At 48.6% G+C, this 19,192-nt stretch overlaps 1 protein-coding gene across 1 annotated transcript; it reads right to left on the bottom strand.

Moving 5' to 3' along the window:
• Positions 1-951: 951 nt before the first annotated feature.
• On the bottom strand, positions 952-8,380 carry LOC309416784 (lactosylceramide 4-alpha-galactosyltransferase-like; the record flags this gene model as incomplete). The annotated part of the gene is made up of 2 exons (XM_082014148.1): positions 952-2,079; positions 8,333-8,380. The coding sequence occupies 2 exons, from the start codon at positions 8,378-8,380 to the stop codon at positions 952-954; spliced, it is 1,176 nt and encodes a 391-aa protein (XP_081870274.1).
• Between the last annotated feature and the right edge of the window lie 10,812 nt (positions 8,381-19,192).

Genomic DNA, 19,192 nt, shown 5'->3' on the forward strand with positions numbered 1-19,192 from the left:
CCTACCAAGCTCTCTGTAACCCTGGAAATACCAAGCCTTTCTTTTAGGATCAACCCAAGTGCTGAAAGATCTGGTGCATCTTAGATGCCATTAGGGACAATTGGTCACAGAGACAAACTCAGTGTAAAACATAGTTCAGCTCTTCCTGTGTCAGGTGCCATTTAAGGTGTGAGTTGGATGAGCTCTCCTGCTCATCACAGGCTGTTAATTTGCCACTATTATAAAATAAATCATTGCTGCACAAGAGTTCCTTCTAAATGATGAGCTGGCCTCAGATCCTCATGTTCTGATTCGCACCAAATTTCCACATCTTTAGACCTATGACATTGAACAGAGACTGCAGCATCCTTCTCCCTGCTCAGACCAGACATGAGAAAGTCTCTTCCACCATAGGCTTCAGAAAAGGAGGGAATGAAATGAAAAAGAAGTTGCTTTAGCCCTTTCCTTCTTCTCTGTTTTCCTCTACGTTTTTCTCAGGACACCTCCTCAAACACAGCCTTAACTTCCTCCTCATTCCCTGTTCTTTGCTCTCCCATCTTTTTGTTGTTTTGAGGACTGCACTTCAGAAGTTCTGAGAATCAGGTGGTTAGATACACATTTCTGCAAAGACCTCTTCCAGGTTTACAGCCATAGAAAGGGGCCTTACTCCTCTGAAAGGCTGAAGGAGGCTGCCACAAGTGGCCCAGCACTCGCTCCCGTCCTGAGATTTCTGTACCTTACCAGGCAGAGCAGAAGAAAGGTCCTGCAGAGAAACAAAATGTTGCTGGTAGGCAGTTAAAATCAAGACAAAGAGCTGCACAAACATCGGCTGAAGCTACAGGCTCCACCTATACCCCACAAATGGCTTTTATCCTCAACTCTCACTACCTCACTTCAAAAGGAGGTCCATTTGTGATACAACAGCTAGAGAGTTGTGGGCTCCTGGGCAACATCTTTTAGCTGACCTTTGAGTCACTGCCGTTCAGAGTCCTTCTTCATGATATCATATGTGGCAGGGCAGAAGTGGGAATGCAGCTGAGCCAGCAAAGCCTGGGATGTGATCTCTAGCCTTGTCCCTTGGCTCTTCTTGTTCCATACATGCACTGCATAGGTGTTATTAAAGAGGTGGTGAAGCTCCGAGGAGCTGACCACTTCAAAGTATTTCTTCCAGTCCTGCCATCGAATGGGATAAAAAGCCTCACGGGGCAGAGCGCTCACTCCTTTGCAGCTCGTACTGCTCCGAAGACTCCTGATGGAGCACCACTTCTTGAAGACACGTGTTAGGAGCTGTGGGCCCTGGTGCCCCCAGATCCAGCTGTTGTAGTTATCCACAAAGTCCTTCATGCAAAGCTCCATGAACTTGTGCTTGGGTTTAAAGGACAGAAAGGCCCCATTCAGCACATACTTGGACTGGGTACCGAGCACATTGGTGAGATTCTTCAAGTTCTTAAGCACAATGAAGTCTGTGTCCAGGTAGATGCCACCAAATTTCCACATGATGGCAATTCTGCAGGCATCAGACAGGATGGGTAAGAAATAAGGCTCCCAGCGCTGCTGAGCCTGCAAGTACCACTTTGCCAGGGGCGTCCCTGAGAAAAGCTCTGGCAAGTCCAGGGGCCGGATTTCCACATTGGGGAAGCAGCTCAGCAACGAGAAGCCCCAGTGGCTGGGTAATGAAGCATTCCTGTTTGCCAAACCTTTCATGAGCACCACGACCCTTGTCCCAGGGTGCGTCCTGGCTGCTGACTCCACAGAGCACGTGAACAGGTAACTTGGGTTAGTTCGCTCCGAGGTCTCCACAAAAAACACGTCCCCTGGTGGAGGAGGGGGCCCACGTGCAATGGCAGGTGGAGGAGAAGGCACAGAGTGACCACAGCGGATTTCAACAGGCAAGCTGTAGACCTGGCCCCTGCCCTTAGGGTCCTCCATGATTCTCCAGTACAACATGATGGAAGCAAAGGACATGAACTTAAAGGCGAGGATAAACAGAGCCCTGAGTTTGTGGCTCCATACCACCCTGGTCAGTTTTAGCAGGCAGTTGGGCATCCTGAGCATTCTTGCTCCCGTCAGAGCCTGCTCTCCCAAGACAACCGTCGTGATCTGAAGGGGAGGAAAGAAGAAAAAGACATTGACAGGGAAGGCAACAGACCACGACCCTCAGGACAGTACTATGGCAGAGCCGCATGCTGAACTCTCCTTCACGCCGACATGCTTGAATTACGCCTTTAGGTCATCTCTAAAAAAGCATCTGGGCTTCTTCATGCTGCCACAATGCCCACAGGGCCCCAAAAGCCACAGCCCATATTCAGGTTGTGAGGTTATGTGACAAAGCTCATCTGCACACCTACAAAAACCTGAGGGACAACAATAGGAGAGAGAGCTCAAATATACCTTGCCAGGTACTCCCAGGCCCATCACAGAGGCCACCAGCCCATCAAAGGCTCATCTGCCCAAGCCCAGAGGAGCACAGGAGCACAATGGCAGGTGGGATCCCAGATCAAGGACTCCAGAGGAACCAGAACATTGTCTGGGTTGTCTTCCAGGGCTCCCTATCTCCCCAGGCTGTCCCAGGAGAACCTCAACCGCAGTGTCCAGGCGTGAAACTCATCACCACAGTCACCAGAAGCAGCTATCCAGATCACCTTTTGGACTAAGGGGGTCACTGCCTAGGGATGGGACATGTTACGGGGTGGGACATACTATGGGGTGCAGGGGAAGAACAGTTTGGAATCACCCAAGACTTACGAGATATTTTGCAAAGGAACCAAAGGTGGGGCAAGGGAGGGGTTTAGGTGATTTTTGGAGGAACAAGAGAGGAAAAATAGAGGTGTAAGGGAATAAAAAGGGCCAGACGCAGGTAAACAGCTTGCTGGTCAGTATGCCTGTCTGGCCATGCCCTGTGCCTGATCAGCAAGGTCTCTCTTTTCTTACTAAATTCTTTTCTGACTCTTTCCTGGGTGAGGGCTTCTCTACTCTGTGTCTGGATGTGCATATCGGGGTATGAACGCAGCAACTGGGGTCAGACCGCGGGTCAGAGGGCCCAGGTATCTGTGGTGCCAGCAACTGGAGCGAGTGTGGATGTGCAAGTGTACGATGGCTAGCAAAGATCAAATGCACCAGCCTGTGACTATGCAAAGTGGCCTGGGAGCCAGGAGCGTGAGTGGGTCCCTAAGGGCCAGCTCTTGGTGTCAGAACACCTGGGGGGGCGGCTATGGGACATGGAAAGTGCTGGCCAGCTGCGTGTATGTATTTGACAGTCCGTACTAGCAACTGGAGTAGGGCTGCGGCCTTGGGGACTTGTATGTCCAGCTGCCAGCACTTGGGGACATTGGGATCCAGGGGCAGCTGCTGGAGTGAGTGTCTAAGCTCAGCTGCTGGAGAGATCCACCTTGTACATATGTCTATGTATATTCTCAGTTACAGACTTCCATCCTGTCCAGCCAGAGAGGGGAAGCAGGATGAGGCTGTTGGTGCTGCCTGTGTTCATATGGGTGCCCTGAGTGTCTGCCTCTGATATGTGTGGCCAACCATGTATATGTACACATATATGTAGTATAAATGTGTGCTTTGTGTGTCTGTGCCTGCTGAATGCATCTTCAGCCTTGCTACTGTCTGGACATGGTGCAGCAGCAGTCTCACTGCTCTCAGGCTGTTGGATCTGGTATGATATATTGTCCTCTAGCAAAGATTACTCTCCTTCAAAAACAAAATATGGTCAAACCTCTCTATTTATTACAAACCAAGGCTGACCCTTACTTCCCTGGATGCATACTGTGTTTGCCACTTGTAAGGAAATACAGTATTTATTCCATTTTATCTTCATCAGTCCGTTATTTTCAAATTAGACATGCACAAGAAGAATCCCAGATACTAGGATTTTAGATTCTCTTTTGTGCTCCAGTTTGCTGCCATACTAATGATCCTGTCACCTGACAGTGGGTGGGATAGCTGCTTCTGAGGTGTTTCATTTCCCCAGAGAACCACCTGCCAGCCTTCCCCAAAACTGATAACTCATCTAAAACCCCAGTGCTATCATCTGTTCCTGTCAAGAGCTCTTAGCTCCCAGAATGGTACTTGTTCTGCTTCCATTTATTCCTCAATAACCACCCTGGCTCCCATATTTGCTACAAAGCTCATGACATGGTAGTACCACAACTATGGTACTTCACACAGCACATGTTCCTGGCCATGCTCTTAATTTTATATTTAAGCCTCTAGAGTACTTCCCTTCACTGAGGAAAAAAATAAATGTTTTTCCTTTCTTTCACCATTTAAAGCCAGACTTTGTGAAAGGAATCAAACATTACAACTGTTAAGCCTTCAGTACAGCAGCTGTTTTTAAAAGACATGTTGTCCTCTTTTCCCACCTATCCTACCCACAGTCCCAGACCATCTCCAGTGTAGGGGACACCTATATACCCTGTCGGGCAGTTGAGCTGGGAGACACAGTCCTATTTCTGCTTTTACAAGCCTAGTGTGACTGTCCTGGCCAGCCCCCAAGCTTAGATCTCTGAAGTCCAAAGTACAGATTTAACCAAAAAGATATGTTGCCGCAGATGGAAGAGTAGAGCTGAATTTATCTCCCAGAAAGTCCAACAGTTTTTAATGGTCTGAAATAAGGTGTGTCATTGCACAGTCTAATTGAAGGGCACTGTCATCAATGTGCCAACGCCTTCCTCAAAGCCTGCAGAGTCGAAGTGGTGCCAGGCTCTTAATAAAGAAAAAAAACAGCAAGGTTTCACAAGGAATGTATTCTTTAAAGGAAAAAAAAAAATTGTCTGGAAGATGCATTTAGTGTCTTCTCTGCTTTAATCTCATTTCCCTTTTGGTAAAGGTTTGCATAATTTAAAAGAAATAAAATCAATACAATCCAATTGTAAAAACAAAAGTTTTGTGAGACAAACCAAAAATGTACAGGATGTAAGAGAGAACTACATTATGCCTGCTACAGATAGCTACAGGTCAGCTTTAATAACAGAATTTTTCCATTTCAGATTAATCATTCTCCAATTGAAAAAAAGAAGCGTCTCCTCTGAGATTCTTTCATTTCTCAATTTTTTCCCCTCCATATGAACAAAAGCCTTATCATCCTATGATTTTTCAACACGTCTTCAGTCCCTCAGAGAGACCGCTTTGGAGCATTTCTACTCTACCTGTAGACAATGACACATCATCTGGCTGGTAGCACCGGGCACTGGCATGCCTGGGAACAGCCATGTTGCAGTGAGCTGCTCTTCCCCTCCGTACCCTCTGCTTTCCTTCAGATTCTAAGAGGGTACTACACACTTTCTTTCCATATAGTTGCAAGAAATAGCAAGACCCTGCCACCTCCCCTCTCTCCGTTCCCTCCCTTTTTTCTTTATCATTCCACTCATGTTTGGAAGGAAGAAGAGTGAGGGAGTGAGACTTTTTTTTTAACCACGTTACACCTGGAGTACATGGTATAATTACTGCTAGGCTAGTAGTACTGCACCGGCAAAGAGTTTGGGGGTGGGGGAAGAGAGATGACTATGCAACTCCAGTCTGCAGAAACAGCACACCAACAGCAGAAGTTTAGTCCAGCTCTGCCCCACAATGAATCTTTTACAGCCTTGAATGTAAGGGTTTGCAAATAAAACTGCAGCTATTCCATGGCTTTTGCCTACACAACTTGTTCATGGGTGGTGACCTTTGAACACCTGCAACTGGCTGGTGCTGGCCCTTCTCTAGAACTTGGAAAAATGCTAAAGCACCAATGCAATGATGCAGGAGCACATATGGAGAGAGGAAACTCTACCCAGTTTATGTACACCTGGGGTCTGTACTATTTGGACATATTGCTAAACTACTTTACATCCCAGCAGAATGAATATACTGCCATAGGCAAAACATTCTTGACTTTGGGAGTTTCACTTAATTTATTACAAATTAACATAAACTTTTAATTACCAATTCAGGTACTGAGGGAAAAAAAAAGACAATGAAACAACAATTAAACAAATACTTTTGGAAACACCTTTCCTCCTCTTTCCCCAATCTCATCTTCAGACCACCTTTCCTCCCCCCTTCCTAGTCTCAACTTCCCTTGTTTTCACTGTGCGTTACACTCAGTCTGTCCCAATTCCTTCAGTGAGGCAACAGGCGGCACAGGAGGCTATGGGTCAGTGCATAATGGTTTCTTTTATCTGCTCCTTGCATCTCGCTTTCCCCCCACTGCTCCTTGCTTCTTACTGCTCCTCTGCTCCAGCATGGGTCCTCCACAGCCTGCAGTCCTTCAGCGTTCTTCTCAGTGTGTACCTGCCCTGGCATAGGTTCTCCATGGGCCACAGTTTCTCAGGGGTGTCCCTGTCCCGGCATGGGTCTGCCACAGACCCTCAGGGGTGTCCCTGCCCCAGCATGGGTCACAGTCCCTCAGAGGTACCTCCTCTAGCACAAAGCTCCTCCTTCCAAGAGCGCATCTCCAGCCATGTACCCAACAATGTCCGCTTCTACACGTCTCCTCCACTTCTCCCTCCTTTACTCCAGACATGTCTCTTCACGTATCTCCTCACATCTCCTTTCATATGTCCTCTTCCATCTCCTCTCACATCTCCTCCTGTGTCTCCTCACATCTTTGCTTTTGTGTCTCCTTTTACTTGTTCTCTTGCACGTCCCATGTCACCTTTTCATGTCCTTTTTTGTGACTCCTCATGTCTCCTTTTTTACATCCTCACATGTGTGCCCTCCTGTGTTTCCTCATGTGCCTCCTCCCATGTCTCCTTTATGCAACTCCTGTCCCTAGCAGCCACCACACTTTCTTAAATACATTCGAGTAGAGGTACCATGTGCTTCTCCAACCGGTTGCAGTTTTGGTGTGCAATGAGCTGTTTTTGTCTGTTTTGAAGCTGGGTGGAACCAGCTGGAACAGGGACAGGGCAGCTCATGGCCCCTTTCCACACAGGTCACCCCTGCAGCTGCTGGCTCCCCAAGCCCTGCCAGTTACACCTAATACAGAGTACCTTGTAATGTTTAAATAAGAGCCAGGGACTTCTGGTTTTGTGGGGGGCTTTGGGGGTTTTTGGGGTTTTTTTTTTGCTGTAAGGGTGAAATCTGGATGTGGATGTTGGATTAGCAGCTGGTGAATGGTTCTTCAAGACCTAGTGCACACAAAACTGGTTATAAAACACCTTAGATGGTCAAGGTTATTGACTTCCTGAACAACTCATGTATTTCTTTCTCTTTGTGGTAACGTCCGCTTCCAAAAGTTCCCTCTACAATTCTTTAGAAATTCTTTAAACAAAGAAAACTAGTGACTGTAAATGACATGTCATCATTTACCTACTTGCAATGCAAAGGACTTGCCAACAATTCCAGAGAATTCATTTTATAATTTGCTCAAACCTGTCAACAGCTTACCCTAAATGTCTCCTTAGCACATGCCAAATGACACTCTACCACTTAAGCAGGAAGGTAAGAACGTCCCAGCACTGCCACCCCACCTGTACGTCCTTCTCCAGAAAATAAGGCTTTGTGTTGCAGCTAAACCAACCCAAAGAGAAATTTTCACACAAAGGGTGACTCCCTCAGGTATCTGAGGCAGAAAAACCCACCTACAAAATAAATACAAAGCTTTTCTGATGGTTTAGCTCCCAGAGAACAGGTCAACTGAAGGACAAACCCTGGGAAAACTGCAGGAAGGTAGTTAAGAGAGCACTATTGCTCCCTCAACCCTTCTCCCTTATGAGCAGTGGGGAGATAGCAATGTCCCACTTGATTTCTTTTAAAGATACTCAGCATCTGAACAGGAGAGCAATATCTCAGGCAGTAAATAGGTGCAGCAGATTACAACAGCCATTCCAGCAACAGCAGTGAAAGAACCAGGGAAGCCACAGGCTCCTCCATGGCAGTGCAAACACCTCTATGGCTAGAGCAAAAGCTCTATTTCTTCCTATCATGTCTGCTGAAGCTACAAGATGCCTGGTGGTGACACACCACTGAAGTCCCATCTAGTAATTTCAATAGATAAAACAAGAGGAAAAGACCACAAGCACAGAAATGACTACCACACCAATGCAAACATGCAGCTGTGTTTGCTTAAATTTCACTCATGCTTTTACCTTAGAGGTGCTTTGTGACTAAAAAGCAAAGCAAACATTAATAAGCTCTGCGCAAGGGAGTTTCCTGGCCCTCTCAGAAAGAGGCGCTTCAAGACTGCTGGGATAGCGCAGAGGTGACTTAGCGGCAAACAGGTACCACAACAGCGAGAGTCAAAAGCCAGGTCCTCCCTCACAGAAACCAGGCTGCACTTGCCCGTGGGGCAAGGGGACGGATATGTTGAGTTCATTTACTGTGGTGAACACACCAAGGAATAAACTTGTTTGTAATTTTAAAGTACCTTTAGCATAGTACTTTCTGTGCAGGATGGTGTGCCACATCCCAGCATCAATCACAACATCCATCTCACCAAGCGGCCTTCACATGCTGCCAGATACCTCCCTTTATTTCAGCCCCGGTGGTTAGTTAACCATGGCTGAAGCAATATGCTGTTGGCTCAGCAGGGCACAGAGCGTGCTACTCAAGAGTTTCCACAATGCAGACAGGGCTGCAGTTCACTGAAGGTGATATAAGAGAATTTCTACATGGTTCAGGTAAAGCGCTGGTTTTAAATGCTTTGTTAAATATGCTCCCTAATATTGAGTCCAGGATGTTTTCCCAGGTTAACATTAGAAATTATCCAGAGTCTTTTTGCTGCTGCTTCATGGGGAAGGTCAAATCCATAATCCCATTCCTCTCTGCTAACAGCTTTTGGCCCTTGCTTTTGTTTTTCCTCAGAAAGCCGTGACAAGTTTTTTGGGGTGCACCTATAGCTTTTCCTCTAAAAGCCTCTGGAAACATAAGTCACAAGAAAATACACAAAATCTTAAAGTCTCTTGAACTAGAATCAAAGGAGAATTGTCAAGGTAGATTTTTCAGTAACATTTGGTGCACCAAAATTAAATATGTTAAGCTTGAATCTAGAGCTAAGGGAATTTAGAATAACCAGTGGGCGTAGTTCCCATCAAATACATTTGGTGTTAAGGCACCCTTAAGTATAACCAAAAAAAGCTGCTGAAAGTTTACATAAATCAGTTCCCAGTTACTGTGTTTCAAGGCAGCTACAGATATGCACTGCCTTCCTTTCAAGCACAATGGAAAATTAAAGCTTGCAAAGCTTTAATCAAGAACAAATTAGGAAAAAAACAGGTCTCCAGACTATGCACATTGTCAAAGCAAAGCGTGCGGCGTCTTTCAGTCCAAAGACCGTACACAACACTGCTCTGCACTGTCCCTTCAGCTTTCATCCCTTCGCTCTTCTAAGTTTAGAGCTTTTGTGAAGAACAGTAAATAGGAAGTGATACTCTGAACTGTTACTATGTGCTGTGGAGAGTTATGGTCAAGACTGGTCTCTTCCCCCAGTACTAATACTGTACGTATGAAACACCAAGAGATAATGCATTTCATTCTGTCCACTCCTGCACACCTCACCGTAACAGGCTATTTGCAGGTAGCTAAGCCACCGTCTATCAGGGTCATACGTAACCTCCCTGAAGGAACTCCTTTTAAAATTCAACGCTATTCACGCTCCACCCGGCATTCGCACAGAGAGTTAAGCTACCGGATCAAAAGCAGCGATTTCTAATATTGATACTAGGTTGATGCTCAGATGAACACAGGGCTGAAGTGGAAGCGGCCATTTCTGACTTGCAGCTTTCCCAAAGCCTCCCCGGGAGCTCAGCAGGTGTGAGCAGCACCTCTGTGGCGAGGCCACCAAGGTGTGGGGCGTGGGGAGCGAGGGCCCTCTGGTGGGTATCTGCTCCTCACCCCCCCACACCTCGCCCGCTCAGGGACACCTCAGGTTACCCAAAAAGCCCCAGGAAAATTAATATTTTTTTTCTCTTAACTTTACGAAAAGCTTTCGCTAGTCTTTAGACTTTTTACTGAAATATAGGACTCCGTGTGTCCTTGCAAGGATCTCACGTGATCTTGATTATTTCTTAGTTAAGCTTTGTAAGCACGAGTAAAACTTTACAGCCTGGTGTCTTCCTGAGATTTCTATGCCTATTTCATTAATGATGACGTTTACTCGCGCCTGACAGACCCAACAGCAGAACGTACCGCGAAGCCCCCGGCAGTAGGTACTGTACAGCTGGCCAGCACCGCCGGCTGTGGGGCACAGCACTCCGGTGATCCGGGACCTGTAACCCGTCTCCCAACTCAAAAAGGCCTGTGGAATTCAAAGCACACCCCTCATTTTCTTCTTTTTTTTAACCTCTATCCCTCCTTCACAGTGGACCGTAGCCCCTTCAGTGCCTCATCGCAGGTATATCCTTCCCCACGTTGCTCGGCTCCACACCTTCCTCCCCACCCTGCCACGGCCCTTAGGCCCAGCACGGCAGGCGTCGGGGAGCAGCAGCCACATGGGAGAGCTTTGGGAGTGAGAGGTGGTGACAACAAACATCATCAGCCCGCAAAGCCTGAGCTGTGAGGCAGGACAGGAGGTGGAATTGCTCAACAGAGGGGAAAGCACTGTACAAGGCAGCCGGCTTGCAGGCAGGGAACCGAGAAGGAGCTGAGAAACATGGAGAGGACTTTCAAGCTGAGGCTCTTGCCCTTGACATTGCAGCTATGCCTATGTCTGGCCCTCTACCACATCAGTCCAGACCCTGCCCCACAGGCTGACTCCAGAGCTGCCTCACCCCTGCGGCTGAGCCTCGTGTGGGGCTCCCAGCTGAGCCCACTGCACCCCAGGGCTGCCCCTTGGCTCGCAGGGGCTGGTATGGGTCATTCCCCAGTGCCCCCCATGGCTCCCCAGTGTAGTGCTGGGGTAACACCGTATAGCATCAGGGTGCTGGGCTCCACTGTGCCAAACCAAGGCCCCTGGGGAATGGGGGGGGTGAAGGGTTTCATCCCGGTGGGAGCACCAAGCAATGCGACGAGTGCGGTGGAGTGAGGAACGATGCCAGGATCCCTGCGGGGCGCAAAGGGGAGCAGGAGCATTTACAGACAGATCGGGCTAGAGAAAGGCTGTCAAAATCAGGAACCCAGCTACAAGTGCGTAGTCAGAGTGGTATCTCTCCTTCCCCCCAAAATAGTACAGGAGCATCTTATTCGGCGCTCTGTCAGGAAAAGTTTCCCAATGTTTTTTTGTAGAGCTTAACATTTGGGTCTTCTTTAATGGAAAGAAGCGGGTTTTGTACCTCACAGCTTTTAGTGTTCAAGAAACAGACCACACAAACTCCTCATCAATATTTAAAATAAAAGAGAAGGCAGAATTTGGCTATAGAAAGCGGCTGGAAAGGACAAACAGACAAAAGGGACAGATGCTAGCAGTAGATTAGCTAGCAAACTGATACAGCTCTTTGCCGCCAACAGCTTTCAAATAGTAGTGTCCTATTACTGCACATTTGTAGGCTGGAAACCGTGTATACAATTTAAGTCTAAACACTATATTAACCCTCACAGTTCAAGCAAATACTGGAGCCTGGCTAGAAAAGGGGCAGCTTTTTGGAAGGACGTGCACATACGAGGAGACTGCGAGAATATGGAAGTCCGAACGACGCCCGGATGGGAAGTGAGCAAACCCTGTTAATCACCAGCGTTACTGCTGCCGACAACTTCATGCAATGGCTTCACAGCAGATCTCGCAAAACCGAGCGAGGGCACGGACGACACTGTCCTCTTCTACAGGTCAGTCCTGTGTGACTGGGCATCCAGCAGCATCAACAAGTGAGGAGATTACAGTGTATCAGAGCATACTAATGATTAAATGCTTCAAAGCCAAATAGGCCAACGCGTAGTGAGTTTTCCTTCCCCTAATCTGGATGACGCTTTCTTTGTTTTTAAAATCCAGAGACATGCTGGAGATGGAAGATGGTCCAACAGCAGACCACTACACATGAATTCAGGGAATTTCAATTTATTTTGCTGCTCTGGAACAGGTTTCTTATGGGCCAAGAAATAGGTCACTGAAAAGTAAAGCATAAAATCTCACTTCTGACTTGAAATCATAGTGAAGTTGAAGTTTAAATTTCTTCAAGGATCTCGGGGGTTGGTGGTGCTGGTAGTGTTCTTCTGTCTCTAACACAACCTTCCTCCTGTGAAGTACTCTCCTATATGACGAAGCCACTGCAAGGCTGAACATACTTAAAGATCAGGAGATATTAATCCCTGTATCTTGCACAGATTGGAGGTTTTGTGCAATTTTACAAAACATAGTGTGAACATTTTGCTTTTAACAGACAAATGTAAATACTAACATGATTGTACTTAACCCCTCGCTCACAGAGGAGCGGTTGGTTCACAATGCCAGAAGCTGAAGTTCCACCAGACCTCATTCAAACTGTTGGGCAGAGTTCCCAACCTTGGTTTAAGATAATTGTAAAAGCCAGTAGAGACAAGTGAAGAAGTGAGTTACAAGCAATGAATTGAGTTGTTAACACAGCACCTGTTTCCAAGTGAAAGCACCACCCAAAATAAGATTTGTGAATCTGTTTTGGAATCTGAACAACCCAGCAACATGAGGGTTGTTAAGTGTTTGTTTGGGCAGGAGTGCCTGTGTGAAAAACAACCCCAGGTGAGAGCAGAGACAGGGATCTCAAAGCCAGCAGACAGAGCACAAGCTTTTAAGAAGCACAGGAAGCACAACCCTTAGCGCTAAATGATGGTACAGCTACACTGGGGGGCTGCCAGGAAAGACAAGAGGGGTGTCCCCAATCTCTCCTGCCATCACATACTGGAACCTGATCCAAACTGGTGGCAAGACATATCCAACGCTATATGCGGCTCATCTGGTCTCTTCTCTATATATGGAACAGGCACATCTGTATGGTTTTATATGGTAATTGCGCCTGGCAGACAGAAGCTTCTCTCTATACTAATGACCAAACAAACACAACAAAAGTAAGATGGAAGTAGAATTACTCATAAGCACCTCGTGCCAAAGTATCCACTGATGACACGACAAAACCAAGGCAGTGCTTAACTGTTGTTAAAGTGAGTGCCCCACTTCCTTTCTCCTCAGGCTCTTCCTCAACACTCCCGTGACTCTGCTGTGACCAGCCCTGAAAGCTAAAGCACCAAAAAGCCAATTCTGCTGAAGGACTTGATTTTCTTACTGGTTTAGCTCCCAGAACTGGTTTTGCTTTGCTGCAGGGTGAGACAGGCACAAATATTGTCACAGAGAGACATACAAGGACAGGCAGCCAGGAAGCTGCATCCTTTTAGGATCACCGAACCTAGCTCTGTGGGAACGCCAAAGTGCACACAGAGGCCTTCACAACCCACAGCGGCTGACTTTGGCCCCGTGATAGCCCTGAGCAGGAAAAAATTCATAGCATACCTACCAGCTGCTACCCAAACTACACACCTGAAACTAATTCATGTCAGGCAGATTGCTATTCACCCAACATCACACCCGCCAGCCCTCAAGGATGACTGCCATTTTTGTGTTGTCAGATGAGGGGCATGCAAACAGCAGCAGGGCCTTTATATCTGACTCCATAGTCAGTGCTTCCTCCTACGCAGCCTGTGCCTCGAGACGCTGCTTGGAATTGCTGTAAGAACCAAAAAGGGGAATTTGAGTTCTGAAAGATTTGCTCCTTTGACTTCCACAGTAACAAAAACCGTGAATAACAGTCCAAAACCGTCAGAGCTCAGCAGAAGCTAGAGAGGGTTTCTTCAGGGTTAAGAAACATCCAAGTCTATTCTGAGCAAACTTTCATGCATTAGGAAACAACGCGTTTGTTTAACCGGGATAGTTCATTCTTAGCCAAAGCTTCTAAATGCACCTTCTTCCAGCAGCATTGCTAGTTTTAGGTTACAACAGTTTCAAGAGTTACGTACTTTATCATGCCTCTTTCACAGGGGCTTTCTTCCCCCTCTTGCCACAGCAAGGATTTCTACAGCTCTATTGCGAGTCTCCAGCTTTCTCCCGCAGACCTTACCCCTGTTCAGACTGCAGTGTTTTTCGGGGCACCTCTGCCTGGGAACATGACAGCCCAACCACACTCTCATCCGCTGTCTTTCCACCCTCTCACCCCCAGCTCACACCTCTGGCAGAAGAGAGGTGCCCACTTCTCCATCCCACCCTTGCCTCTTCATCCTCTCACCCCGTTGCTGCCATTCACCTGGACCTGCAGCGTCAGTCATCCGACTCATCCTTCTTGAGTGGGACGGAGCCCCTCCAGCCTGCAGCACGCGTGGGCACCACACGTACAGCCCCCATGCCTGCCGCTGCTTTATTCGCCCGCACCTTCACCAGCTCCCTCTGACAGCGATGCCTACCCACCAGAAACGCCTCACAAAGCTACGCAGGGATCCGAGAGAAGCTCCCCTTCACAAACTTCAGCCCAAATGCCTCGCCACCGGGAGGGAGACACCCCCCCACACACCTGCCCGAACCGCAGGAACTGCTATCTGCAGAGCTCCGAGCCGGCCCGGCCACCGCACGGAGCCCCCTCGGAGCTGCCCGGGAGTCCCCGAACACCCCCCGCCCCGGCCCGGCAGCCCTCCCGGCCGCTGCGGTCAGTGAGGCGAGCAGGTCGGCTCCAGGCCACGCGTAAGGGCTGCCCCGCAGACGGCTGATGGCCGCGGACGCGTTCTGCTCATGGAAAAGATCCCCGTGGAAAAATAAGACCTTGCTCCCGAGCGGAGAGACAGGACGAAGCCAGCCAGCCCCGGCTCACGGACAGCCCTAGACCCGCGTCCCACCCCTGGGCACCGTCGCGGGGCTGCGCCGCCCCCCGCTGCGTCCCCAGCCGGGAGCCCCGGCCCCCCCGCACCCCGCTCACCTCCGGGGCCGCCGCTCCGCGCTCGCCGAGGAGCGCGGCTCCCTCCCGCCGCCCCCCGCATCACCGACGGCGCCCGCCCGCCCCCCACCCCCTCCGGAGGGGCCCCGGCAGCCCCTCCCGGGTCCGCCCCCTCGGGTCGGGGCGCCCACCGGGGAACCGTACCCGTTACTTGGCGGACACGCGGAGCTGGCGGCGCTGCCTAAACCGCCCCCGGAGCGGGCGGCATCGCCCCCCCCGACGGCACCGAGGAAGGGCTCCTCCCCGGGCAAGGCCACTGCTGCTTTTGGGGTGGCGGTTTGGAGATTTTTCATTCATAACGTACATTTTAAACTACTGTAAGGCGGTTCCCCCACCCCACGCCCAAGTTTTTCTCCTCCACCTCACGGCCGATCAGGAGCTCGTAATCCGATCCAGGCTTTCCATCGCAATTTTTCCCGCTGTCACGCTGCGATGTATCAAGCGGAGCGCAAGTCACGACGCGTGTCGGTGGCCGGTAGCGCGCGGCCCGGGGCCAGCAGGGCGGGGAGCAAGGGCTTAAACCGATCCTGGTTAGAGACCTCACGGCCGGTAAACTACGGGCAGAAAGAAGAGCAGGGGAGGGAGGATCCTACATCGTTTGACGCCGAGGGAGTTGATTACCAAGCTAACACAAGTCAACAAAGGTGTGAAACTGAAAATTTTAGGGTGTTTTTTTTTTGTTTTTTTTTTAAAAAGAAGAGCTGCTTACATGTCACAAAGCAAGTTTGACATCTGCCCTCAGGCAGGAGGAAGTTTTGCCTAAATTATTCCTGGGAAATGATCGCTTAACAAGTTCTTAATGAGTGTGAATTTGGGGTTTCATTTCGAAAAGCACCTTTCACTGCAAGGCTGTTACAGGGTGGAGTAAATTGCATGGGAAGATTACCAGAGATTTTGGGAAGCATGTTAGATGATAATCAGGAATGGTTTAGTAGCAGGTAATCCTACCTGGAGCAGGGGTTGGACTCGAGCTCTTTTGAGATGCCTTCCAGCCCTGATTTTTACGATTCCCACAATACAGCATGTTACTTACGTGTTACAAAACAGTGTACCCATGAGGAACATTTCCACAAAAGAAGTGTTGACATTGCCTGAAACAAAACCCATGTTTTCCCTATAACTAAGCAATCTGAAACTGCTTCCCCCCCCCCCGAAAAAATGTTAAACTATTTCTTTTATAAGAACAGGCCTTAATCAAATTTGAAATTAAAATGGATTTCAAGATATTTTTGTCTGCCCCGCTAGGCGGAATTTAGATTAATGAGATAGAGTTGCTACCAAAGCTGTTGATGCTCGCCCTCCTTGGAGCAGGGGGTCAGGCCAGATGACCTCCTGAGGTCCCTTCCACCTCAGTTTTTCTGCGTTTCTGAGCTGCACAGGCGGCACCCTCAGCTGGCCATGGCACCAAGCCCAGGAATGCTGTGCCCCCACTTTGTCTCTGGGGGAGAGCAGGTGTCAGACGCAGGGGAAGGCAAGACGGGGTTCGTGAACCTGGGCTGGGTGCATTCAGGGGCAAACAGCTACATGGCAGGAGCTGGTAGGGCGAGCACAGCGTCTGCAGCACTGCCGTACGCAGGCATCCTGTGGAACATCATTAACAGCAGCGGGGAAGGATGATCTGAAGCCCGGAGATGTCTCCAGAAGATTGTCAGAGCCAGGATTTAGCTCCCATGGGACTACTGCAGCAGGGATGGTAAAGTCTTAGTGTCTGGATATGGAGATGGACCTAAACAGCAGAATTTGGATCACACACGTGCCTCTGGGCTGTTTTGTCATTAGTTCCTGAACTGTCAGCTTACAGCCCCATGCAAACTGCTACTGGTTTAGATTTGCCTTAAAGTGCGAATGTGCAAGTGGCACAGCTGACCCTCTGCTTGAAGGAGGCGATGACCTGACGAGCACCCAGGGATGCTAGCCAGCCCTGCTAGCCTCAGGGAACCCAAGACAGACCATGGGAGGCAAACAACCTACCCCCAGCCACCATAAAGTGCACAGCACCATGCGAATCACCCTCTAAAGCACCTGTCAGAACAAGAACAGCATCACCTGTGAGCTAATTTCACAGCTGCAAATCACCTGAGTAAACAGTTTTTAAGTGCTTTCAGCCTGGTTTTGATTTGATGAGCAATTTCCTATTTTGTCTGTCAGCCAGTGAGGTGGCTTTGGTTTGAACTGGGAGAGGAGAGCTACTGGAGAGGGTTGCTATGACACTACAGGTGGCTTCATCCTCATCCCCGTTTCAAAATAAGCCAGTGAACTGCCGGCTAGGCTGAGCCCTGCTGCTAGAAAGGTCTGTGCGTCAGCTACCGAGGCACTGGTGCTGGAAAGAGTTTACACAAAAATTATTCCTATGAAAGAGGTGTTCTTAGCCTGGGAAATAAATAAATGGCTTACTGAAGGTGGGGAGGGAGAAGGGTGTGGCGTGGCTGGCACTTAGCAATTAGACTGTACAGTCCCACGCCGGCAGAGAGGCGGGAGGAAGAGGTGGAGGAGGGAGGGCGTGCGTCCATTCATAGGGGCAGAGGAAGCACATGCCAGAGGCTTTGGGTCACTTGCATGCAGCACAGGGGGAAGGAAGGTGGCCGGTGGGGTCATTAAACCCTTGTGGTAGCAGTCTCCCAGATATTATACATGCTTTACTGCTGTTACACGTAGCTTTTCCTTGATGGGCAGATCGTAGCCTAGATGTTCTTGGAGGTGAAAGACCCAGAGCGGTAAATGGGCATAACCAAGGGCACGGTCTTGCCCTTAGGGCTGTTTTTCCCACCCCAAGGGCTGCCTCCTGCAGGCACCGGGGACATCTGGTGCAGCACTGCTCCTGCCTGTCTGTCCGGCAGCTCCTCACAGGGTCATGTCGGGGGGCGGCTCGTCCCAGGGGTCTGTGGATGGCAACTCGGCGGCCGGGCTGAAAGATGCCCGCATCTGCTCTCCTTCCTCCTGCTTTTCCACCCCATCTGTTGGCTTCACCCCCAGTGCCTCTTTTGGCTTTGGTTTTAAGCAAACCAGAAGTGTTGCCCTCTCTTTGGAAAAGCAGAACAAACACCCTCATGGTGTGGCCACCAGCCCTTGTGTTGTCTTCTTCTGACAGGAACCAGATTGCAGACTGAGACCCTTAAGCCACTTGCCCCTTTTTTGTACTACAGTGACAAAGGGGTGGTATTCCCAGCCAGCCACAATGCAATCAAAACTGGAGCACGTTCCGTTGCCAGGTTTTCTTGATGAAATTTCTGTGACGGGAAAGAAGAAGAAAAAATAAAGTGAAATGAAGTCGCTAAGCCTCTACCAAGAGATTTTTCTTTTTAAATGAAGTTGGCAGATCTGGATAAATCCTTTTAGAAGTATTAGCTTGGTGTTGTTAGGACATTACCATATTTATTGATCAGTACGCACCAACGAGGGATGCACTCTGATAAACTTTGCCAGTTGAGTCAACTACGATGATAAGCGCCATGTCCAGCGGGTGGATTAGAAGTGAAGATGTGATAAGAGGGGAAAATGGAACACACCCAAAAGGAGGTGTGCTACCACAGGCGTAAGAGCCTTCAGCTGGACGAAAGGCCAGGAGCCATCTGCTTTGCACAAGAACAGGCCAAGTGAGTCTCCACTTCAGCTTTCTAACATGGCCAAGCTCACTCAGGACAGGAACCAGTAAGGGTGACCCCCCTTCAGGCTTCAGGAAGATCTGGAAACGTTTGGGTATGTGGAAATCAAGGATGTTTTTCCCTCTCTGTAGGTGCTTGGATTGCAAAAGTTTTCCCTGGCCCAAGTCCAAAGTAAGAGAGTGTTGAATTAATAATCACCACCAAATTGGGTTGGATCATATTTAAAAGATTTGTGCTGATTGTATCAAGTAATTTTAATTTCTATCAAATTTTAATAACTCAAAATTCAAATAATGATTCAAAAGGAATAATTGTTTTGAGTTGGAGGAAAAATGTTTGTTCGGAATGTGCCAAATTTGGAAAATTTTTCTGCCAACCTTTATTTCCCTGCACCACCTTTTCCTTTAATTTTGATATCCACTAACATTCACTCCTTCCTGCCAGAAGGCCCATTTGAAGGAAACATCAGAAAAAACAAATTAATCAAAAAATCCCAAACTGACTCCACCAATTATAGCAATGATTTTTTAGGACAAATTTTGTAGCTAATAGTGAGGGCCCAAATCTGTAAAGCTGCGGTCAGTAAGAGTTGCCAGATCCCATAAATCAGCTGGTTCTGATTTGAGCACCAAGATCAAGTTACAAACACCTGGTGTTTGGCTCTCCCCTCTCCCTGCATTTCCATATATTTGTTAATGTTTATCGCTTATCAGACTAATATCACCATCCAAGGGCATAACCTGGAGTTTTCCTAAGGTAAGGAAAGCAGCTGCAGCATTTCCCAGCTCCAGTGCCGCATGCAACACA

This window comes from Phaethon aethereus, assembly GCF_964289735.1.
Source record: "Phaethon aethereus genome assembly, chromosome: 1".
NCBI classification, from domain to species: Eukaryota; Metazoa; Chordata; class Aves; order Phaethontiformes; family Phaethontidae; genus Phaethon; species Phaethon aethereus.